At 42.1% G+C, this 18,263-nt stretch overlaps 1 protein-coding gene across 2 annotated transcripts in view; it reads right to left on the reverse strand.

Annotated features, from left to right (window-relative positions):
- SCAMP3 (secretory carrier membrane protein 3) overlaps positions 1–18,263 on the reverse strand; it is a 728,328-nt gene that overhangs the window by 353,534 nt on the left and 356,531 nt on the right. For both annotated transcript variants that reach the window (XM_044080205.1, XM_044080206.1), the window contains exon 4: positions 16,734–16,854. In XM_044080205.1, coding sequence (XP_043936140.1) covers positions 16,734–16,854 — 121 coding nt within the window. The remainder of the gene's footprint in view (positions 1–16,733; positions 16,855–18,263) is intronic.

Consider the following 18,263-nt stretch of genomic DNA (forward strand, 5'->3'; position numbering starts at 1 on the left):
AAGTGATGGTGTTTGTTAAAAGTGTGTACTGAACTCCAAGTTGCAGCTTCTAAAATTTCCTTGGTTGGAACCCCCCTGAGAAAGGCAGTAGAGGTAGCTGTTGCCCTGGTAGAGTGGGATCTAATGGTAGCAGGATCTGGTTTCCCATGATGGGTATAGCAGAAACATATGCAATGACCTATCCATTTAGAAATGGTTTGCTTTGATATAGCCTTCCCTTGAGAAGCTGTAGCATAGGATACAAAGAGCTGGTCAGATTTTCTGAAAGCCTTAGTTTTGTCCAAGTAGTAACAAACCTGCCTGTGAATGTCCAAGGAACGCAGGAGTCTCTCACCTTTGTTCTGTGGATTGGGGAAGAAGGTGGGTAAGTGGATGGTTTGATTTAAAGTTACACTGGAAACCACCTTAGGCATAAAGGAAGGATTAGTTCGTAGAGAAACTCTGTCTTGATGAAAAATGAGGAAAGGTTCCACTGCCATTAGTGCCTGTAGCTCTGAGACTCTTCTAGCTGAAGTTATTGCTAGGAGCAGGGCAGTCTTCCATGATAGGAATTGAAGATCTGCAAAGAAAGCTGGTTCAAAGGGAGGTAGCGTTAGTTTTTCCAGAACAAATTTGAGGTCCCATGTTGGTGGAGGAGCTCTCCTGGGTGGTCTAATGTTTTTGCCCCTCTGAGGAACTGCCTTAGAAGAGGATGTGAAAATAAAGGTGGATCCGTGTTGTAGTGAGCTGAAATAGCTGAAGCATGGATTTTAATTGAGGAAAAGGAAAGTCCTTTGTGCAACATCTCAGCTAAATACTGTAGAATGTGAGGCATGTGAGGCTGAATTGTGTCTTGGCCTTTAGCTTGGTTCCAGGCACAAAACCTTTTCCATTTGTCCGAATAAGCCTTCCTGGTGCTTGGCCTCCTGGCTTCCAGAATAACATCCAGAACTGCTTGTGAAACAGGAGCTGGTTGGATGTTTAGTTGATTTGCCAGGCAGCCAGATTTAAAGTTTTGAGCTGGCTGTGAAGAATCTGATTGTTTTGTTGTGTGAGCAAATGGGGTATTTGAGGCAATATCCATGGTGGGCTGTGGGCCATATTTTTCAATAGTGGATACCAGTGCTGGCATGGCCAGTCTGGGGCTATGAGAATCAGTTGTGGTCTCTCCTTTTTGACTTTCAAAAGAACCTTTTGTGAGGAGAGGCAATGGAGGGAAGGCATATACTGTCAGGTTTTTCCAACTGAAAGAGAGAGAGTCCACTTTCCAAGCTTGATGGTGAAATGTCCCTGTACAAAATTTTGTCAGTTGATAGTTTTGAGGACTGGCAAACAGGTCTATGTCTGGAAGGCCCCATTTTTGAGTTATCATTGCAAATATTTGTGGATCTAGTTTACACTCGTGGGGATCTTTGATGTTTCTGCTGAGGTCGTCTGCCAATGTGTTCTTCTGTCCTGGCAGGAATTGAGCTTGTAACTGGACTTGGTAGGCCAGAGCTGTGTTCCATAAGATCATTGCTTGCCTGCATAGAGAGTAGGAATGTGTACCCCCTTGTTTGTTTATGTACCACATTACTGTGGTGTTGTCCGTCTTTATTGCAAGTTGTCCTGGATGTAATAGATCCTTGAAGGCTGTCAGAGATTGCTGTACAGCTAGCATCTCTTTTTGATTTATGTGCAGATTTCTTTGATCTGCAGTCCATAGGCCTTAAATGCATTGTCCTGCCATGTGTGCCCCCCAGGCATAGTCTGAAACATCTGTTGTGATAGTTTGCCTGGCTGGGGGCAAGGTGAAAGGCTGACCCTTGTTGAGGTGACATGCCTGTGACCACCATAGAAATTCCTGTTGTAGGCAGGGAATGAGAGATATCATTGTGTCCAAGCTGTGGCTGTGTTGAGACCATACGCTTTTTAGGTACCACTGTAATTTCCTCATATGCAGCTTTGCAAATGGTATTATTAGTATGCAAGATGCCATGAAGCCCAGAGCCTGCAGAATTTTTCTTGCAGTTAATTGGGTCTTTGTTGCCATTGTCTTGAAATATTGAGTCAGTTGTAGTTGCTTGTCTGGCGTAAGATAAGCCTTCTGGGCTGTTGTATTCAAGCTGGCACCCAGGAATGTCATTTTTTGTGAGGGTACTAGTTTTGACTTCTTTTCATTTACTGTGTACCCCAGGCAGTTTAGTAGATGCTTTACAAAGGCCAGATGATGTAAGAGAATGTCTTTGCTTTCTGCTTGGATGAGGCAGTCGTCCAGGTATGGATATATTTGAATTCCTCTTTGTCTGCAGTATGCAATTACTGGTGCCAGGCATTTTGTGAAAACTCTGGGCGCAGTAGATAAGCCAAAGGGCAGTGCAGAGAATTGGTAATGGGTTGAACCTGCAATGAAACGGAGGTATCTTCTGCAACTTTGTCTGATAGGGACATGCAGGTATGCCTCCTTGAGGTCCAACGTTACTAGCCATGCTTCCTTGCCCAACATGGGAAGTAGCTGCTGTAGTGTTAGCATCTTGAATTTAGGTACTTGTAAGTAAGTGTTTAGAATTGAAAGGTCCAGAATTGGTCTCCAGACATTGTCCTTTCGGGGCACTAGAAAGAGTCTTGAGTAAAATCCTTGGCCTTGCTCTTGAGTAGGTACCAGTTGAATGGCTCTCATGTCCATGAGAGCTGTAATTTGCTTTTGTGCCTCTGCCCATTGATTTTGTGGCAGGTTTGGCATTCCTCTTTTCATTGGCAAGGTGTGAAAGTGGAATCTGTATCCTCGTAAAATTATGTCTAGGACCCATTTGTCTTTTGTGACAATGTGCCAGTTGTCTGCAAAAAGTGCGAGTTTTCCCCCCAAGGGGGCTGCCAAGAGAGTATTGCTTGGCCAGATGAGTTGCAAGTCATTGAGTTTGCCTTCTGGTGGATTGAGACCTGTCTTCTCCTCCCTTCTGTGTTGTAGTGCCCCATTGGCGAGGTTTATACTGGGCTTGTGGTTGTCCTCTGCCCCTTGGGCGTCTGTATTTACCCCTTTGTGGTCTGTCAGTGGCTGGAAAGGACCAATTTTTTGTTGGCCAGTTTCTGCTGAAGTGAGGGGGTTGTACTTGTAGGAAATCTTTGACTGTCTGCATAGATTTTGCCTTATCTTCCATTTTCCTTAAAACTTCTTCTGCTTTAACTCCAAAAAGGACATCCTGCTTTAAGGGAGTATCTAGTAGTTTTGCTTTAACATGATCAGGCAGAGTTTGTTCCTTTAACCAAGCATGCCTACGTATAACAGACCCAGTGACAGTTGCTCTGCAGGAGGCCTCCAAAGAATCAAACCCACATTGTAAAGTATGTTTGCCCACCTGCTCAGTGGCGTGCAACAGATCCTGTACTTCTTTCAATTCAGATTGTTGAGGGAGAGTGGTTATTCTTTGCTTTAACTGAGAGATTAGAAATTGCTGATACTTAAGCATGTGAAATTGACAATTCAGTGCCCTCATAGCTAGTGTGGCTGAGGTGTAAACCTTTTTCCCCCACCTGTCTAATGCTCTGGAATCCCTCTCAGAAGATACTAGGTTTTTAGCCATAGAAGCCTTAGCCCCCTTGGGACCCTGGGAGATAGTCTCTGGGTCAGCTACAGGGCTTTTGTAAAGAAATTTGTGGGAATCAGGCACCCTGTAGTATCTGTCAGGCTTAGCCGGAGCAGGAGGTAGAGAGTCCGGGTTGAAACTAGATTCTAAATAGACATCATCCACAATGTCCAAAACTGGTGGGATGGCAAGTGGTCTGTGTTGGGGGAGTAAAAGAAACTCTCTGAGCCTTTTCTTTGAATCAGAGTAGTCCTGACCTTCCCAATGAAAATGTTCCCTCATAGTGTGTAAAGTTTCCCCAAAGGAGTAGTCTTCAGGAGGAGAAGCTGAGGGAATAGAGTCCTCAGCATCAGAATCTTCATAAGGAGAGAAGGAGTAGTCTTGGTCCTCAGAGGAGTCTGAAGAAATGGACATTTGCTCAGAGGATGCATAATCTTCCTCTTGTCTAGGCCTTTTGTCAGGAGGGGGCTGGGAACCCCTGATTAAAGAAATCAAATCTTCAGCCATTTTGAGCATCTGTTTCTTAGGCATGGGGCTTTGAACAGGAGACTGAAGTGCAGACCTTTTAGATTTAGAAGGTGTCTTCGACTTAGAAAACGTTTTAATGGTGAGTCGTCGGTCTGAAAACGCCTTCAGAAACCGATGGCATTTCTGTAGCACCGATGTCTTTTGTAGCAAAGTCGTCGGAAGAGCCTGAAGTAAAAGGCTGCGTTGGCCTGGTGCATTCTGTCAAAATTTCCGTAGCGGTCTCGGGTTCCAGATCTACTGTAGTCAGGGACTGCATCGGAGCCTCACTGAGGACCAGAGAACCGGAGACTGGATCAGCCGAGGCCTCGGAATCTGGCTTAGGCCTGGGCAGTCTGTCCTTATCCCTGTGTTTTTTGTGCACGGTTGCTCCGACGGCATGGTGTAGTTAAATTTCCTACCGAAGTAGTGTTGTGCGAAATCGAAGCGTCTTTTAATAGTACGCTTATTAAACCTAGCACAAAACCGACAAGTAGTGACGTCGTGGTCTGGGCCTAGGCAAGGTATGCAATAAGAATGAAAATCCTTATGAGGTATTTGCTTCCCACAAGAAATACAACTGTTAACTTTTTCTGACATCGGTCTGAGGCAAGAAAAGTTTCCCCAATGGGGTACTTAGCTTTATAGAAGACTTTTGTCTGAAATTCGAATATCTCAGGAGTCGGCCAACCGGCACTTGTGAACTGCTTCTGCTTTGGGCACCGCGCGGCAAGAAAGACTGAAGAAAATGGCGTCGGTTGCATTATATATACCCCTGGCGCACTGACGTCAGGGAAGAGGCGACAGCAACAGACGCTGGACCAAGACTTTGGAATTCCGGCTGACTGCGAGACCGCCTGACGACAGGATAACCCAAGTGTGATGACTGCAGCAGGGTAACACGATGAACATCACTAAACTGGTGCAGAGGCAACATGTACAGCCCAACCCATAAACTGAAGTCAAGAAAAGGAGGGTAGTTATGATGGGAAATGTAAATATTCCAGAAGCAGACTAAGTATTCTCTCATCACAGACAGTGAAAAAACATGTGTGAATCAGACAATTTGAGAGAGAATCCTTACCAACAGATATAACTGCAATATCCCCCTCACTGCTTTCATTTCCACAACTCTGTTCTTATTGTAAGGCACAAGCACATCCTACCAGTATATAGTGTGACGTCATTGCTGGACAAAGACAGGACATCATGCCCCTGTAGCTGCCAGTTCACCCCAACCCACCGGAGAAGCAGAGTTTGCAAGAAAGGAAAACAAAGGACAAAGCTATGTTGTACAAGGATGCATAATTATATCCTTATCCAGCTTACAGTCGAATCCCAAAGCTACCACAAAGAGAAGGAGCTATCCAGACTTAAGGGGACTGATGTGAAGGTACTTACCATACTCCAGTAAGGACTGGTTTACCATTCAAATGACATGGTGAGCACCTATTTACTGTACCTGATGCTGGGAGTACTCCACACATGTAGGAAGTATCAAAATCAGTATAAAAAAAACAAACAAGGAGCTGGAAGCCACGAGTCAGAGGACAGGCAAAAGCTCATAAGGTTAGGTACCAAATAACCGTGCTGTTAAAGATGGCTCAGCACTTTCTGTCCCAGTCCTAGTAATAAGGCCTTGTAAAGCTGTAAACCAATGACCACATACCCATGGTGAAAATATTCACAATGAAGACATTTTTTTTAAACAAGCACTGGAATTGCTTCTGATGTCCACATACTCAAATGCATGGTTCCTTACCGGACAGCAAAAGACAAAGCAGTTAGTAAACACCTTGAAAAGGGTTTACTTCTTAACTTTCACCACTCCCAAAGCAAAGCAATCAAACAGTATGATCAAACGCCCTTGAACTAAGAGCATAAGAACTCCTGCTGTTCTTCTATAACTTCCTTGCCTCCCCAGGAATGTTTATTGAATGTATGTATCTTTTTACTACTAACTATGAATTACTATTGCCCAGTAGTACAGCAACCCAGTGAGCAAAAGCTAGCAGCCTACCCTAGTCGTAATCCTCCCTCCCTACCTTTCTGGTGTCTTCCCCATTTTCCCCCGTGTTCTTGGCCTACCTTTGCAATTACTGAGTCTGGCCACTAGGTGGTGGCATCTCCTGCTTCTTTCTATACCCCTATGTTGGACTACACTACCTTAACTCAACTCTGCCCTGTTCTAAGAACCAGAGTTAGTCACTTTCTTTTTACACCTTCTCTGCCCTGTATAGCCCCATTTCTGTTGTGAAACTTTCTGCTTGCTTAACTCTAAAACTAAGCACCTCTACTGTAGTCTCCTTACTTCAGACGTCATCTCTCCATCACCGATACACTTTTCTCCTCCTCTCTGGCTCCTAGCCTGTTCACTTCTATCCCCATCTTATTCCCTTTCATCCTTCCACTTTCTCTTATCCTCCTCCATACATCTATCCTTTACTCCTCACACCTTGGCTCAACTCTCGCATTCTTGCCTCAATCCCTCCAACTCTTCATACACTGACTCCACCCCCAACTCTATAATACTGTCCCCGGACTTGTGGCGCCATTTTTAAATACCCTCACAACCCATCTGGTCCTGTACTGCATAGGCTGCTGACTTAGATTAAGGGCGAGTCCTTGCTATAATTAATAAAATGTATATTTACTGTGTTTTGTGCTTGTTGTGGTATCAATGAGACTGAATACTCTGATAGCTTTAATTAAGAACCTCTCCTTTGCTTTCTACCCCTCTGCATCGTACTTGGTGTAGTTGGGGGCTCCTCCATAACTGCACATGGGACAGGTCTCTTGCATTCACTGGGTTACCTTCCGGCCTAGTTACTAGAGTGGTATACATACTCTAGTTATTACCGGACTCTGCCATTTCTACTGCTTTACCTAGTAACTGCCTCTCTGCTGGTTTCCCCCTATTTGAACCTCTTTTGCCCCGTATTATGTTTGACATTCCTGATATCAGGAACAGAAGCCGCGTAATGGCTTCCTAACCTTGAATCTGCCTATCAGCTGATATAACCTTGTAACCACATCTCTGTTTCTCCCCCATTTGAACTACATTTTTACCCCTGTCTTGGCCAGAACCTTACTGGTTCTATACGCTACTTTGCTGATACTGCAAACAGAAGCCGCATAATTGGCTTCCTGCACTGAACGTTGCTATCAAGCTGAATAACCCTGTAACCGTGTATCAGCTCCTCGAACCAAGCATGACTTTCAGCAGCTGTGCATGTCTGCTTAAGCACAATTAAATTGTATGCTGAATGTGGCTATCACCTCTGATCCTTCCTTGTAAACTCTTTCTCTCTAAGAGCTCCCTTATCAACCCGACAGGTAAAGGCGAGCAGTCCCTATTCCTGTCTTAGCCTAGCAGCCTTTTTTTTTGTCCTTCGTTGGCCGCTAAGCTGCAGACATAACATCGGCGACTGTAATATAAAGCCTTTAAGCCGATGTGCCTTGCCTTAGTTGCTAAGCCGCTGATTAGGCTTCCGCAACCATTTTTAAACTTTAATTACCATATCCAGCAATATGAAAGTGTTCGAGTGTAGACATTACGCACAGAGACATTGTTGGTGAGCCGCAAGTAACTCTGAGCGGTTCTCCTGACTGCTGCAAATGCTCGCTTATCTGTTTTTATTATAAAAAATACTTGACTGCTCTTTAAAATGTCTGTATGTTGTCACTGATGCCATAGGCTCAAACAGAGAAAAATAGTGATTTTTCTAGCCACTATTACTGTCTACATATTATTTATCTTTTTGTGATTTATAGATGACTACTACATAAATGTTCTACATTAGCTCCTGAGGCCCTAGGCTTACTGCACCTTGTTTTAGTGGAGTGTTTTTTTGCCCTATATATTTAATTCACTTACAAGTCTGTGCTTTGCTTTGTAGTGGAATGTTTTTTTAACATATATATTTAATTTACATACTTGTCTATGCTGTATTAAATTATATTGTACCCAGGTGCTGTCTACTGAATGTTAGCAACGTGCTATAATCAATAACTGTATTGCTTGAACCACAGTACAATGTCTAGAAGTGTGCTGCATTTCCTTGGCTAGATTGATTGCATTGATACTTCCCCTCCTGCTCTCTCCTTTCTATCTACCTTCTCCTTGGGATAGCTCACCTCTACTTGATGTATGTTTTCCTTTTTTCTCCCCCTCCTTTCCTTCGTCTACTGTAGTGTTATTATTTTCTAGGTTTAAATTTGCTCTTTGTATTTTCCTTTTCCTTACAGTGTATCCCAGCTGAATCATCTTGACCCCAGGTGCCTCCCGGTCTCTGCTTGGAATCCCTGACTTCCCGCCCTTGAACTGACAAAGCATAAGAACTCCTGCTGTTCTTCTATAACTTCCTTGCCTCCCCAGGAATTTTTATTGAATGTATGCACCTTGTTACTACTAACTACAAATTACTATTGTCCATTAGTACAGCAACCCAGTGAGCAAAAGCTAGCAGCCTACCCTAGTCATAATCCTCCCTCCCTACCTTTCTGGTGTCTTTCCCATTTTCCCCTGTGTCCTTGCCCTACCTTTGCAATTACAGAGTCTGGCCACTAGGTGGTGGCATCTCCTGCTTCTTTCTATACCCCTACGTAGGACTACACTACCTTAACCCAACTCTGCCCTGTTCTAAGAACCAGATTTAGTCACTCTTTCTTTTTACACCTTCTCTGCTCTGTATAGCCCCTTTCTGTTGTGAAACATTCTGCTTGCTTAACTCTGAAACTAAGCACCTCTACTGTAGTCTCCTTACCTCAGACGTCTTCTCTCCTTCACCGATACACTTTTCTCCTCCTCATCCCGCCCTTGAATGGACCTGTGGCCACTCTCTCTACCTCTGGAATCTCCTCCTCTCTGATCGTCTCTGGAAAATATTTCATATAGATGCTCTAACTTGCTCCGTTCGCCCTTCGGGCTCACTCCACTCCCCTACCCTACTCCCAATTCCCACCCACATCCAGTGGTCCTAGCTATATACCGCTATCACCACACCCCCTCCCATTATCACCCTACCACATACTACTTCTACTTAACAACCACACCCCCTACCTCAACAATTTCTTAATTAAACTATTTTACCTTTTAGGTCCACTCCCTAACCTTTCCACACCTTACCCTGTACTGATATATTTTGTAGCTTCACTCTTACAACCACCTTTTATTTAGTTTTATGGTTCACTTCTTCCCCCAAGCTACTTCATCTCACACAACACTTTCTCCTTCTCCCACCTTTATTCTTACACACCTCACTCCTTCACTCTACATACTCTAACTTCTTTATTATACATCCTAATGGACCCAACATACAAATCGATATTCACAAACCTACTACTCTTAACCACAACTCTTGCTTCTCTTACAATTCTTTACACACTAACTTTCTTTGAACATTCTTCTCTCCCTGAGCAGCACCACCCCTACCAACAAACTCTACCTGTTTCTCACATAAACTCCCTCAAACATAGTAACATAACCACCATCTCCATCTATATACTTCCAAAGTACCATAGATCTAACCATGTTACTTCCTTGGCAAATAAAATCCCAATCAATTACTACAAAATCCTTAAGTTTGTACAATATCCTCTACAACACCCTGTGTGACTTAGGAATGTTGCGTGCAATATGTGGTGGATGAAAACTGGATGCATGAAGGACGGTATTGTATTGGGGGTACTGATGATCTTATCAACTACTCTTTTGTATAGGTTTGTACAGGCTTACTCCATTTATAATTCTTTCTTCTATTATTGTCAGTGGCAGTGGCACAACAGATACCACACGTGCTTCTGATGCAGAAAGGTTTATGTTATATTCTCGCATCAGAGAGGTGAATTACTAATGCTGCAGCGCAGCATAAGGGAGGGGAGGTGCGACACTCTTGAGTGTGTCATTGGTATAATGATTAAAGTGCTTAACTCATAATTACAAAGTACAGGGCTTGACTCTCACTTTTTGAGGAAAAATGGCTAGGCTTAAAATGCCACAAAAGAGCAGCTAGCCTAGTACTTGCCTATGAACCTGTGAACCCATTACAAAAACAATTGTAACTTCACTGCTTTAGTTTCCAATGTGCTTTCTGGCTTCTATTCTCATGTGAAATGTGTTCTGTAATTCTTGAGCTACTGTTGAAATGGGTCTTCCTTGAAATATTCTACCACCACAGTTAATCAATAAATTACTACACTAAGGTGGTGCTATTTATAATGCTCTGTAGTGCTGGTTGATAGGGAGGCGAGGCAGTTTCAAACTGACTACAGCATGGGTAAGCAGCATTTTGGAAAGACTTACATGGATAGAGTACATTTTCAATTCATTTCCAAAATATTTTATCCAAAATAAATTATTTATGGTAGCATACTGTATTTATTTATAAATGTTTTTGATCAGTTTTGAATGGACTTAGTTTCTGCCCTGCCTGCATTAGTTGAAAGCATATCACATTCTGCAGTTTCCACAACTGGTTTCCCAAGCTTATTAAAGAGGTTACTTTTTCTGCAATTTGGGGTAGAGATTTTGAGTTACTTTTCCTTTTCCTAAAGGAAATCAGTAAATTAAAAACCAAAAGGAGAGTAAAGTAAAACCACACACTGACTGCATGTAAAAGGGAGACAGTGAATACAAGGAATGTGACTGACAGGTTTAAGGCAGGAATTAGATAAGTGAAGCAAATACAGAAGATCAAAATATCAACTGTTCAATATGAAGCCTTGTAGTAGTCCAACCTCCACAGAACAGAGGATGAAACCAGTTAAGGAAGCTTGTGCGATCTGTTGGTTTCTGGATTCTTGTGCTGAGGGTAATTAACTGGCTACTGGTGTGGAAAACATGGTCATATGAAAAGTATGCATCAGTACTTAAATTTCTTGGTCTTTAAAACTGCAACATCTATGGAACGTTTGGGTGTGCAGATGAAAAGCAATACGGTACATATCTTAGTATTTTGGTATCATGGATCCGAACATTAGTTCATGCGCCTGGTGGTGTGGAAGTATGAAGCTCTGACTACCACCCAAGCAACAAGAATTGGAAAAGGAGCTCAGGTGCTCGACTGCCTGGCAGACATGATGGGACTACCCATCTTGTGTGGTGGGTACGAACTGGATAGTTCCCTTCAGCCCTGATGGTAGCCAGGACTAGGGATGACTGTACAGTTAAGGCAGAGGGGGTAGGCTGAGGAAGCATGGACAATATACTGTCTGGGATGGGAATGGCCTTACAGGCCACATCTTATGATATGCCCTACATATGATGCCAATATCAGCTCATAGGGGAAGGGGTTTGCATTATGCAAAAAAGCTCCGTCAACACTATATATGAAACTGTTGGTTGCCAGCCTCAGTCCATGTTTCTCTCTGACCCCAATGGCAGAATTCATGAGGAGTGTTAATACTGGTCAGAAGCAAGCTTTTCCTATTCATTTTCCTGCTGTTGGACTGTTCAGAGGAGGCTGGGCAGTCATGAGAGGGCAGCAGAGTAACTGAATGTTATCTGAGGCAAGGAACCCCAAAAAGACCAGCAGATACCAGCGGGATATGAGATATTTATTTTTGTATTATTCTTCTTCTATACTGGTATGGTACTATCTTTCAGGTATGACTCAGAAACACTGTCTGCTTAAGGGACTGCTCAAAGTAATGCAGCATGCAAGCACAGACAGATGAACCTAAATGCAAGGCTACAGAACTGAAGCCATTGCAAGCTCACAGCATTATATCTTTGTTCCATACTAACAGTTTTGTCATGGTGAAAACATATCGTCTTCTCTGTGTGTTTTCTCTTTTATTTTGGAAAAGTGATCAGTTTCAATCATTTGCTTTGCAAAAGTACATAATAAAAACTGACTTCTTTTCTTCACTGATAGAAATTCATCATTCCCATTTTCCTTCAACATTGTTCTCCCCATCTCTGCATTTCCATGACCAGAGGACAAGCTGCAGGGTTCGTCACTTAAGAAAAGTGCCATTGCCACATTTTGATAGTATCTTTTCCTATTGACATGCGTATATTCTGCTACTGATACACTTAGTGGAAAGTGCAATCTAAAAGCTTTCTTCTTGGTTGTATCAGCAGTTACATCTAAGGCTCATAGGTAGGTACTAGGCTATCATCCCAAGGGCCTACGTAAGCCTAGCCAACAAGGTTCCCTGGCTTACGCCGCCCAAGAAAGTTATTTTCTTGTGCCACTGTCGAGCTTCTTTCTGCCAATAAGTCATTCCTTAGTTGCCTAGAAGGTACAGACTTAAACATACTAAACTGTACTAGAGAATCCAGTCTTTGTCAGCCCACATTCATAACGGCATTATCTTGTTTTTGTGTATGTACTTACTTTGTTAAATTCACATATCCCATGACCCAAGAAGGAAAACAAAAACCACCTTTTTCATACCTATTCACAATCTGTGGTCACTCAGTTATACCATGATGATGAACTGCAAAGGTGATGCTATGGGGTGTTCTGGAGCTTTCAACATCTATTCCATTTTTTTCCTCACTCACTTAATTACACAACAGAGCAAAATGTTTAGTTTGACTGAAGTCTGAAGACACTGCATTAAAAAAAATCTGCCTCCTGCTACAAAATCTTGCCTTTTCAGAATGGAAAGGACTGCACTTCTCTCAGTAGACATACATATCCTTATCCCTTTATCCAAATCACTGACATGACCAGTCTTAGAATGCAGTGCTCCATTCTGAAATTACATCATGTAGGGTATAATCTGACAAAAGCAAACTTTATACATACATATATCAAATACAACACTTCACAAACAAGTATGTTAGTTCCTTATAGTGGAAAATTTAGCAACAGGTATATTGCTGTAAATTTACCCACGGCTGACTTACTATAAGCTTCTCAAAAGGTGATGACAGACTGCACAGTATCTGAACAACATTACTAGTCCAACTACTCCCACTACCGTTCAATTTCCAAGTATAAAATAAGCATGCAGTGTTGTTCTCTAGTTCAGATAATGGAGCTCATCACATCCCCACCATGTTTTTGTGGCCAGTCGTTTTAGAATAGAAAGTACTATTCACCTTCCAGTAAACATATGCTTCCTCCCTCACTTCTTTATCCTGATCAATTTTAAGACCACTTCCACAACACAATGGTCCACTGTGGAATTACACCTTGCAAGATATAATTAGACTAGAACAATATGAAAGAATCTTTAGTATCTACGTATACATCATGAACAAGGCCTTACACAAGTTCACATTAATCGTTACTTGTATTTTCTGTTCTGTACAATACACCCCACAGTAAAATACATTTCCTTCACTATACACTTCATTCACTATGTTTTGAAGTATCAAACTTAAGTAACTTAAGCCTGATCCACAGAGGATGATTTTACTGTCAGCTGAATGATGTACTTGAGCAAATCCGTAATTCTGTTTTTTTTTTTTGCAAGGGCAGTCCGACGTACAAGGTCAATATGGCTGCACTCATCCCAAGCCTCAAATTTCTAAATAAACTACCTCTAAGTTCATGCCGACCTGCAGAAAAAGACATAACATTTCTCTTTTTTTCTGAGCTAGTAAGCCCTCAGTGATAGTATCTTCAAAGATCATTTAGGAGAGGGGTAAGTGCAGAGTCCTAACATCAGGGGATGCAAGTCCCTCTATTCCAGTAGATGCCCTCCAAAATAATTTCAATTTAGTGAATATGCTGTCTATTCTTAGGTTCATAGGTAGGTACCATGCTATCAGTCCAAGGGCCTATGTAAGCCTAGCCAATAAGGTTCCCTGGCTTTCGCCACCCAAGAAAGTTATTTTTCTGTGCCCCTATCGAGCAGAGCCACAGAAGTGATCCCCAGGTGAATTTCCTATTTCCCATCCACTCATCAAGACTTTTCCTGAAGAGTGCTAATGAGGAAGTCTCTGGGACAGGAATCTATCCCTCCAGCATGTTCTGTTTATTGTGGTGACAAGGTTTAGGTCCCTGGAGCATGTAGTTCAGAGGGAATGGGATTTCTTTAGGTGTAGCATGTCCAGCAGCTCTAGGTTTGACATAGCTTTGTATGTTAGGCAGAGATCACCTCTGACTAGGTAATATGCTTTAGGAGTAAAGCTGGAGTTTCTTGGGACGGTCAGAGTAGGGCATCTGAGTCCTGTAATCTTCTTTGTGAGGTATTTTTGTGGCCTTTCCAGCTACTGCAGATGTCTTGTGAGGTACATTCCAAAAGGGGTGTTGTACTCAATAATGGGTCCAATGAGAGCTGAGTAGAGGGGAACAATGACCTCTTTTTTCCTGGATGAGAACCCTTTCGTGATGAGGTGTGCCACATAGAAGGATTTCCTGACAACTGTGGTGATGTGATTATCAAAGGAGAGACTGCTGTCCACCTGAGTCCCAAGGTCTCATCACACCTTCGGCGCTAAGTGGAATGTCGCCTATGTGGTAGCTCATGGGTACCGAGTTTTTACCAAAGGGGATGACAATGCACTTTTTGGCACTGAGCTTGAGGCCGTAGCTCTGACACCAGGCATCACTTTCAGTGAGGCCCTTCTGTAGGATGTCCACATCGTTCGGGGACACGACTATGGCACATAATTAGTCGTCATCTGCGAACTTCATCAGCCAGAGGCCCTCTGTGTTAGCCTGTACTTCAGAGAAGTAGATACCGAACTTCATCAGCCAGAGGCCCTCTGTGTTAGCCTGTACTTCAGAGAAGTAGATACCAAACAGGAGAGGACCGAAGACTGAACCCTGTGGTGCAACACTTGTAACAGGTTTGAAGTCAGATTTGGAGTCTGCAACTTTTACAGTGCGGGTTCTGTCAGTGAGCCAGTTGGCAACCCATGTTGTGACGTATGGATTTATACCCAATTTAGTGAGTTTATCTATGATTCCAGAATGGGGGATGGTGTCAAAAGCCTTGGCGAGGTCAAGATAGGTTGTGTGAACTGCCTTACCCTTGTCTACGGCTTTGGTGACTGTTTCAAAGAAGTTGATCCCAAATGTGAAATGGGGCAGACAGCCCTTACTGTGGCAAACTGTTACTGGGAAGTCAGTCTTTACTAATCCAAAATAAACCAATTTAATTTTTTAAATCTTTCTTTAATCCGACACTTTTTAAAACAGATTAATCTGGAAATTCTACATCTCAATCCTGTACATTATGAGAAGGAAGATTAGTTAAGGAAATGATAAATGATGTGTGGACTGATATCAGTCTGCCTCACACACTCTTCCTTCTAATGATAAATACATCAGCTGTTGAATTTCAAGCTCATAAATCAGCGGATTTTACAAAACAAATCTGGTAGATAAAAGGCTGGATATGCATTTATACATGCTTCTGGAGAAGCAAATAACTTCATGGCCTTTGTGCTGATGAGTTTGAAACAAATCTATGAACTTAAACAAGACAGTCACAGCACTTCAGAAAATGAAGATCAGCCACAGAACACACTGAAAACTCCCCAAAATGTCCTCTACAGCACACATCTAAAATTTGTTACATGGCTCTGAAAGCACAACTTAAGAAGACTGCAACAAATATTAAATGTTACTTTATTCTTACATACACCTATTTACTTAAAAGCAATGCCTCCAGTGTTACTGCACTCTTACTGCACACCTAATTACTTTCATGCAATGCCTCCAACATTACTTCACTCTTACAAACACCTATTTGCTTACATGCAATGCCTCCAACGTTACTTCACTCTCACACATATACCTATTAACTTACATGCAGTGCCTCCAGTGTTACTTCACTCCAACCACACACCTACTTACATGCAATCTCTATGTGACATCACACACACACAAACTCTACTTACTTACATGTAGTGCCTTCAGTGTTGCTTCACTCTTATGTACACCTACTTACCTGTATGCAATACCTCCAATGTTACTTCACTCTTACAAACATTTACTTATATGCAATGCCTCCAGCATTACTTCACTCTTACACCTATTTGCTTACAAAATGCGATGCATCAAATGTTACTTCACTCTCACACGCATACCTATGTACTTACATGCAATGCCTCCACTGTTATTTCAATCTAATCGCACACCTACTTTCATGCAATGCCTCTGTTAAGACACACACACATACACACACACCTATTTACTTACAAGCAATTCCTCCAGCACTACCTCACTCTTACACCTATTTGCTTGCAACATGCAATATATCCGTTACTTCACTCACACACACACACACACACACACACACACACACACACACACACACACACCTATTTACTCTCATGCAGTGCCTCCAGTGTTACTTCACTCTAACTGCACACCTACTTTCCTGCAATACCTCCATTACTACACACACACCTACCTACTTACTCACATGCAGTGCCTCCAACATATACTTCACTATTACGCAGACCTACCTACTTACAGGCAGCGCCTACTATGCTACTTCACTCTTATGCATGCCTACTTACTTACATGCAATGCCTCCAGTGTTACTTCACTCTTACCGCACACCTATTTACTTACATGCAGTGCCTCCAGTGTACTTCACTCTTACCACACACCTACTTACTTACATGCAGTGCCTCCAGTGTTACTTCACTGTTACCGCACACCTACTTACTTACATGCAGTGCCTCCAGTATTACTACACTCTTACCGCACACCTACTTACATGCAGTGCCTCCAGTGTTACTTCACTGTTACCGCACACCTACTTACTTACATGCAGTGCTTCCAAGCGCAGCACTCTGCAACTCCCTCTCTCTTCTGTCCAGTTCTGCTGCTTTGCGCTCCAGTTCTTCTTGTCGTTTCAGCAACTCTGCTGTTGCTGCAGCTGTGACTTCCTAAACCATTAAAATGGAAGGAAAATGTTAACTAATTTCCATCAATGATAATGAGTTTGACGAGATACGACTGAAAATGTTTCCCAAAATATACACACAATTTGGATCACATTTCAGTTCTGCTATTCATCACTCTCACCATTAATAGAGATAAATAATTCATACATTTGCATAGTTTTGCACAGCTTGATATACATTTTACTACCATTAATAGGGAGATAATTTATCCATTTGCATAGTTTTGCACAGCTTGGTTTATATTTTACTAAACAAGCCATTTCATCAAAAATATATACATACAACAGTTATGGTAACAGCAGGGCTGGGGAATAGATTTAATTAGCAGCAAGTACATCTATACATTACTGTAAACAATATTTTCTTAAACTTTGATCACAGTCATACACTGGAAGACAAGGAAGGTGGGGGAGAGACCAAAAGCATATGGACATTACTTATCAACACTTAGAATTATTAATATAGTTTGCAGTGAAATAATCTGTATGACTGACTACAGCAAGCTAAAATACAATAAGAATGGCCATTATTTCTTTCACTACAATCAAAGACAAATATCCCAAACTAAGCAGGGATTGGAGGAAGACAGGAAGAACAGGTGTGAAAAAAAAGCAGCACTCAATTACTGTTACATGTCCATTGAAATTTCTTGCTGAAATAAGACAGAGTAGTTGTAACAGTGCAGCAATCTGAAATACCTTAAAGTCATTTGTATACTGAATTGCCTGTCATCAAACATCCAAAGTGCAAATAGTCAGAATATAGCCATGTTTTAGGGTGAGAGGTGAGAAGGCACACTGCATGGAAACAAATGGATAATTCTTCATCAATATTAAGACTATTGATATAGCTTGCTAGGGAAGTGAAAGGCATGTGCCTGAGAACAGCAAGATGAAATGCATTACTATGGGGATTATTTATTTTACCTTTCAGCAGAGTAAGCTATTGGAGGTATACACAGAAAGGCGCGATTATTCAGGGGAAGCAGACTGTGTGAAAGCAAGCGGCAATTATATGACCACTGTGACATCTTTTAGGGGAGGCAGACTGTGTGAAAGCAAAGGCTATTCCATGATCACCATTAAATAATCACAAATATGTTTTAATACTTAGTGGAAGAATATGAATATAGCAGCAGCAAGATGAAATTCATGACAGTGGCCACTCACAGGAATAAACAGAAAATGGCTGTCTTTCAGAGTGAGACACAGTGACATGTTATATGTGAACGTAAAGAGCCATTGTTAAATGAAAACTAATATGACCTGTCAATGAGGGGCACTGTACGAGTCTAAGAGCAACAAACTGAAATCTAATGCTGTGGTCAGTATTTAACTTTCATCATACTAAAACAAAATAGCTGTGCACAGAATGGCTATCTTCTTGGTGTT

Source organism: Protopterus annectens, chromosome 8.part0, assembly GCF_019279795.1.
Source record: "Protopterus annectens isolate FY-2018-M chromosome 8.part0, PAN1.0, whole genome shotgun sequence".
NCBI classification, from domain to species: domain Eukaryota; kingdom Metazoa; phylum Chordata; order Ceratodontiformes; family Protopteridae; genus Protopterus; species Protopterus annectens.